Consider the following 4,997-nt stretch of genomic DNA (forward strand, 5'->3'; position numbering starts at 1 on the left):
CATCCCCAGGGTCAAACAGCTTAGCAAGATTGAGTCAAATGGCCAATTCATAAAAATATGTTTTAAAAAGATCCCATGTGTTAAAGGAAACATTAGAAGAAAGTAAAGTACTTGGAAAAGTGAAGGATATCTCTAATTTCGTTACAGCTGCAACCAGACATTAAACCTTTAGGAAAAGGTAAGTCATTTATGACACCTTGCCCTTAAAGCTATAGAGCAGTGTATAAGTAGCAATCTGTCTTCTATAGCAGCTGTCTAGAAATAAAGAGAGGGTCATATTACAACCTAGTAGCCTAAACTTGGTATGTAGACCAAATTTACTTAATAACAATCCCCAGTCCCTCACTCTCTGCTGTGGCCCAAAAAACATCTTCCAGTTGTTCCAATGTTCTGTACTCTTCCATTCCTCCAACACCTCACATCTGCTATTCCCTCTGCCTGTAATATTTTTACCCTGCTACTTCACTTGTTTTACTCTGTTTTATGCTTAATAATTTTTCTGATCTTGGGGTGCCTGGCTGGCTCAGTCAGTTGAGCGTCCAACTCTTGACTTCAACTCAGGTCATGATGTCATAGATTTGTGAGTTGAAGCCCTGCACTGTCAGTGAAGAGCCTGCTTGAGATGTTACCTCTCTCTCTGCCTCTGCCCCACTTTCACTCTTTCTGTCTTTCTGTCTTTCTGTCTTTCTGTCTCTGTTTATAAATAAATAAACTTAAAATTTTTAAACGATATTTCTGATCTCATCTAAAATGTCATCCATGAAAAAGCTTTCCCTGACCACCCCCTCTCCACAAGTCTTTGTTGGTTGATACTGCTATATGAGATTAGAACATCATGCACTATCCCTGTCAAAGAACACATCATATCACGGTGATTATAGTTGTTTATTTGCTTGTTTAATAATCTGTATTAAATTGTAAGCTCAATAAAATAGAGACCATGTGTTTCTTTTTCACCATTGTACCTTAGTAGCTGGCACAAGTACAATGCTTAGTAAATAAGTATTTGTTGAATAAATTTGAAAATAACTGTATTTGATCTTCCACAGATACAAAAAGAGTAAACATATGATTTCGAAAGTTAGCTTTCGATATTGAACTCGAGTTGGAAGAGGCGAGTCCGGTCTCAAAATGGAGGGCCATGATCCAAAGGAACCAGAGCAGTTGAGAAAACTGTTTATTGGTGGTTTGAGCTTTGAAACTACAGATGATAGTTTAAGAGAACATTTTGAAAAATGGGGCACACTTACAGATTGTGTGGTGATGAGAGACCCCCAAACAAAACGTTCCAGGGGTTTTGGTTTTGTGACTTACTCTTGTGTGGAGGAGGTGGATGCAGCAATGTGTGCTCGACCACACAAGGTTGATGGGCGTGTAGTGGAACCAAAGAGAGCTGTTTCTAGAGAGGATTCTGTAAAGCCTGGTGCCCATCTAACTGTGAAGAAAATTTTTGTCGGTGGTATTAAAGAAGATACAGAAGAATATAATTTGAGAGACTACTTTGAAAAGTATGGCAAGATTGAAACCATAGAAGTTATGGAGGACAGGCAGAGTGGAAAAAAGAGAGGATTTGCTTTTGTAACTTTTGATGATCATGATACAGTTGATAAAATTGTTGTTCAGAAATACCACACTATTAATGGGCATAATTGTGAAGTGAAAAAGTCCCTTTCTAAACAAGAAATGCAGTCTGCTGGATCGCAAAGAGGTCGTGGAGGTGGATCTGGCAACTTTATGGGTCGTGGAGGAAACTTTGGAGGTGGTGGTAACTTTGGCCGCGGTGGAAACTTTGGTGGAAGAGGAGGCTATGGTGGTGGAGGTGGTGGCAGCAGAGGTAGTTATGGAGGAGGTGATGGTGGATATAATGGATTTGGAGGTGATGGTGGCAACTATGGTGGTGGTCCTGGTTATAATAGTAGAGGAGGCTATGGTGGCGGTGGACCAGGATATGGAAACCAAGGAGGTGGATATGGTGGCGGTGGTGGAGGATATGATGGTTACAATGAAGGAGGAAATTTTGGAGGTAACTATGGTGGTGGTGGGAACTATAATGATTTTGGAAATTATAGTGGACAACAGCAATCAAATTATGGACCCATGAAAGGGGGCAGTTTTGGTGGAAGAAGCTCGGGCCATCCCTATGGTGGTGGTTATGGATCTGGTGGTGGAAGTGGTGGATATGGTAGCAGAAGGTTCTAAAAATTTTCAGAAGAAAAGGGCTACAGTTCTTAGCAGGAGAGAGAGCGAGGAGTTGTCAGGAAAGCTGCAGGTTACTTTGAGACAGTAGTCCCAAATGCATTAGAGGAACTGTAAAAATCTGCCACAGAAGGAACGATGATCCATAGTCAGAAAAGTTACTGCAGCTTAAACAGGAAACCCTTCTTGTTCAGGACTGTCATAGCCACAGTTTGCAAAAAGTGCAGCTATTGATTAATGCAATGTAGTGTCAATTAGATGTACATTCCTGAGGTCTTTTATCTGTTGTAGCTTTGTCTTTTTCTTTTTCTTTTCATTACATCAGGTATATTGCCCTGTAAATTGTGGTAGTGGTACCAGGAATAAAAAATTAAGGAATTTTTAACTTTTCAAAAAAAAAAAAAAGAAAGTTAGCTTTCTCTGGCAATGTGGTGTAGCAGTTATGAGCTAGATTTTAGAGTTAGCCAACCAAAGTAAGATTTCTAATGGCAGTTACCACAATTTGCATATTCCCAGCATATTAGACAGTGTTGAGGATATGATGAGAGATCAGTAAATATTTAATGAATGAAGAAGGAAAGAAAGAAGGAATGAACAAATAGCTCCCATTTGAGACTTTCTCCCAATCAGGGAAATCTCATGTCCTTGGAGCATAAATGAATCCCCACCATGACCCTAACACAAAATCTACTTCCTCCATGAAACTTTCTTTAATATCACTATGCCTTTAAACAGAAAAATTTATACCAGCCAAAATGAATACAGAAGGCAAACCTACAAAATGTGAGTATTACACAAAGCTCACAAGGAATAGTCAATAGGATGGACGATTACGATTCAAATTACATTTCAAAACGAACTCAATAAACCAGAATAAAATGTCTAAACTAAAAAGACTCAATTTAACTGAAATATGTTTTAAATCCAGAATCTAGGTTCAAAGTATCAGTTTCACAAATACACGATAGGGACAGACTGGTTCTGACAGCAGTTTTGTGAAGCAAACCTGAGGATTTTAGTTGGCCTCAAGATCAATATGAGCCAGCAGTGGGATGTGACTGCTAAAGATGCAAAGGCAATCTAAAGGTACACTAAAAGAAGTACTTTTTCCAGTTCATAAAAAGCGATGGACTCATAGTACCCTATCCCAGTCCAACCACATCTGTGGTATTATTTTTTGACATTTTTTAAATATGAAATTTATTGTCAAATTGGTTTCCATACAACACCCAGTGCTCATCCCAACAGGTGCCCTCCTCAATACCCATCACCCACCCCCCCCTCCCTCCCACCTCCCATCAACCCTCAGATTGTTCTCAGTTTTTAAGAGTCTCTTATGGTTTGGCTCCCTCCCTCTCTAACCTTTTTTTTTTCCTTCCCCTAACCCATGTCCTCATGTTAAGTTTCTCAGGATCCACATAAGAGTGAAAACATATGGTATCTGTTTTTCTCTGTATGACTTATTTCACTTAGCATAACACTCTCCAGTTCCATCCACGTTGCTACAAAAGGCCATATTTCATTCTTTCTCATTGCCACATAGTATTCCATTGCGTATATAAACCACAATTTCTTTATCCATTTGTCAGTTGATGGACATTTAGGCTCTTTCCATAATTTGTACTGTTGGTGGGAATCCAAACTGGTGCAGCCACTCTAGAAAACAGTGTGGAGGTTCCTCAAAAAATTAAAAATAGATCTAACCTATTTTTCAACATTTTAAGAGAAACATTTACAAACTAGATAGAGTTCAGAATAAATAAACTAAAGTGGTGAAGTAGCACAGAAAACATGGTATATGACAGGTAGCTGAAGGACATGGGGACACTTGCACTGAGAACAGAAAATTTTGTGTCAAGGAATGTAGCATCTCTTGGCTGAAGGAAAGGAACAGGGGTAAGGAGTGGTATATGGTACATATACAAGGTGTATGTAATTTGAAAAAGTCCCACCAATGAGTCTAATATACATGGAATCCAACATGCCCACACCACATACATGGTTGAGTTCCCTGCTCAATCCCCACCCCATCACTGGAAAAATGTAAACAGAAATTGTACACTCACTGTCAGGGATATTAAGAGCAAATTATTTTTTGGAGTCAGTTGTTGGGGGAGATGTCTTGAGAAATGCCTACAGGTTGTGAAGATGCTCTGATTTTATGTTTCTCTGATTCCTAAATAATCTAGCTTTTCCTATTCCTCTGGCAATTACTATTCATTTACTCAGAAAGTATTTATATAATACCTTTGTGAGGGTGGATTCTATGCATAGAATTTTATGCAAAATATGCGGTCAAATATTTAGTGAGTAAATGGATCCTCAAATTGTAAAAAATATTAAGGCTTCAGAAAACCGAATGTTAACAACATTTACTGGGAAAACACAGGATTTGGATTCAGAATACCTGGGTTCTAGACCCAGTTCAACCACATATTAGACTTTTGACCCTGGGTAAGTCACCTGAAGTTAAGTAATCTTCGTTTTCTCATCTGCAGGATTAGAATAATAATGCCCACCTTGGCTATCACATGAAGTAATAATTAAATGAAACAGTATATGATAAACTGTAAGATGTAGACATATTTCATAAACTATAAAGCACCAGGCACCATTTAACCCACCAGCCTATGAATAAATGGTTGACTACCTCTTTGGCAGATTTCTTTTTTTTTAGTTTATTTATTTTGAGAAAGAGTGAGTGCACAGTTAGCAGGGAAGAGGCAGAGAGAGAGTGAGAGAGAAAAATCTCAAGCAGGCTCTGAGTTGTCAGCATGCAGCCCTACACGTGGCTCAATCTC

At 38.8% G+C, this 4,997-nt stretch overlaps 1 protein-coding gene across 1 annotated transcript; it reads left to right on the forward strand.

Moving 5' to 3' along the window:
* Positions 1–1,103: 1,103 nt before the first annotated feature.
* LOC124509128 (heterogeneous nuclear ribonucleoprotein A3-like) lies at positions 1,104–2,531 on the forward strand. Its single transcript, XM_047075701.1, has one exon. The coding sequence runs from the start codon at positions 1,132–1,134 to the stop codon at positions 2,197–2,199; it is 1,068 nt and encodes a 355-aa protein (XP_046931657.1). The 5' UTR covers positions 1,104–1,131; the 3' UTR covers positions 2,200–2,531.
* The last annotated feature ends 2,466 nt before the right edge of the window (positions 2,532–4,997 follow it).

The sequence above is a fragment of the Lynx rufus genome, unplaced genomic scaffold (assembly GCF_022079265.1).
Source record: "Lynx rufus isolate CCGP_SWC_20201006 ecotype Redwood Valley unplaced genomic scaffold, mLynRuf1.p SCAF_14, whole genome shotgun sequence".
Taxonomy (NCBI): Eukaryota; Metazoa; Chordata; class Mammalia; order Carnivora; family Felidae; genus Lynx; species Lynx rufus.

Bases quoted from the DNA above. Each gene is read 5' to 3' on its own strand.
- LOC124509128 (XM_047075701.1), top strand. From the start codon at position 1,132: ATGGAGGGCCATGATCCAAAGGAACCAGAGCAGTTGAGAAAACTGTTT.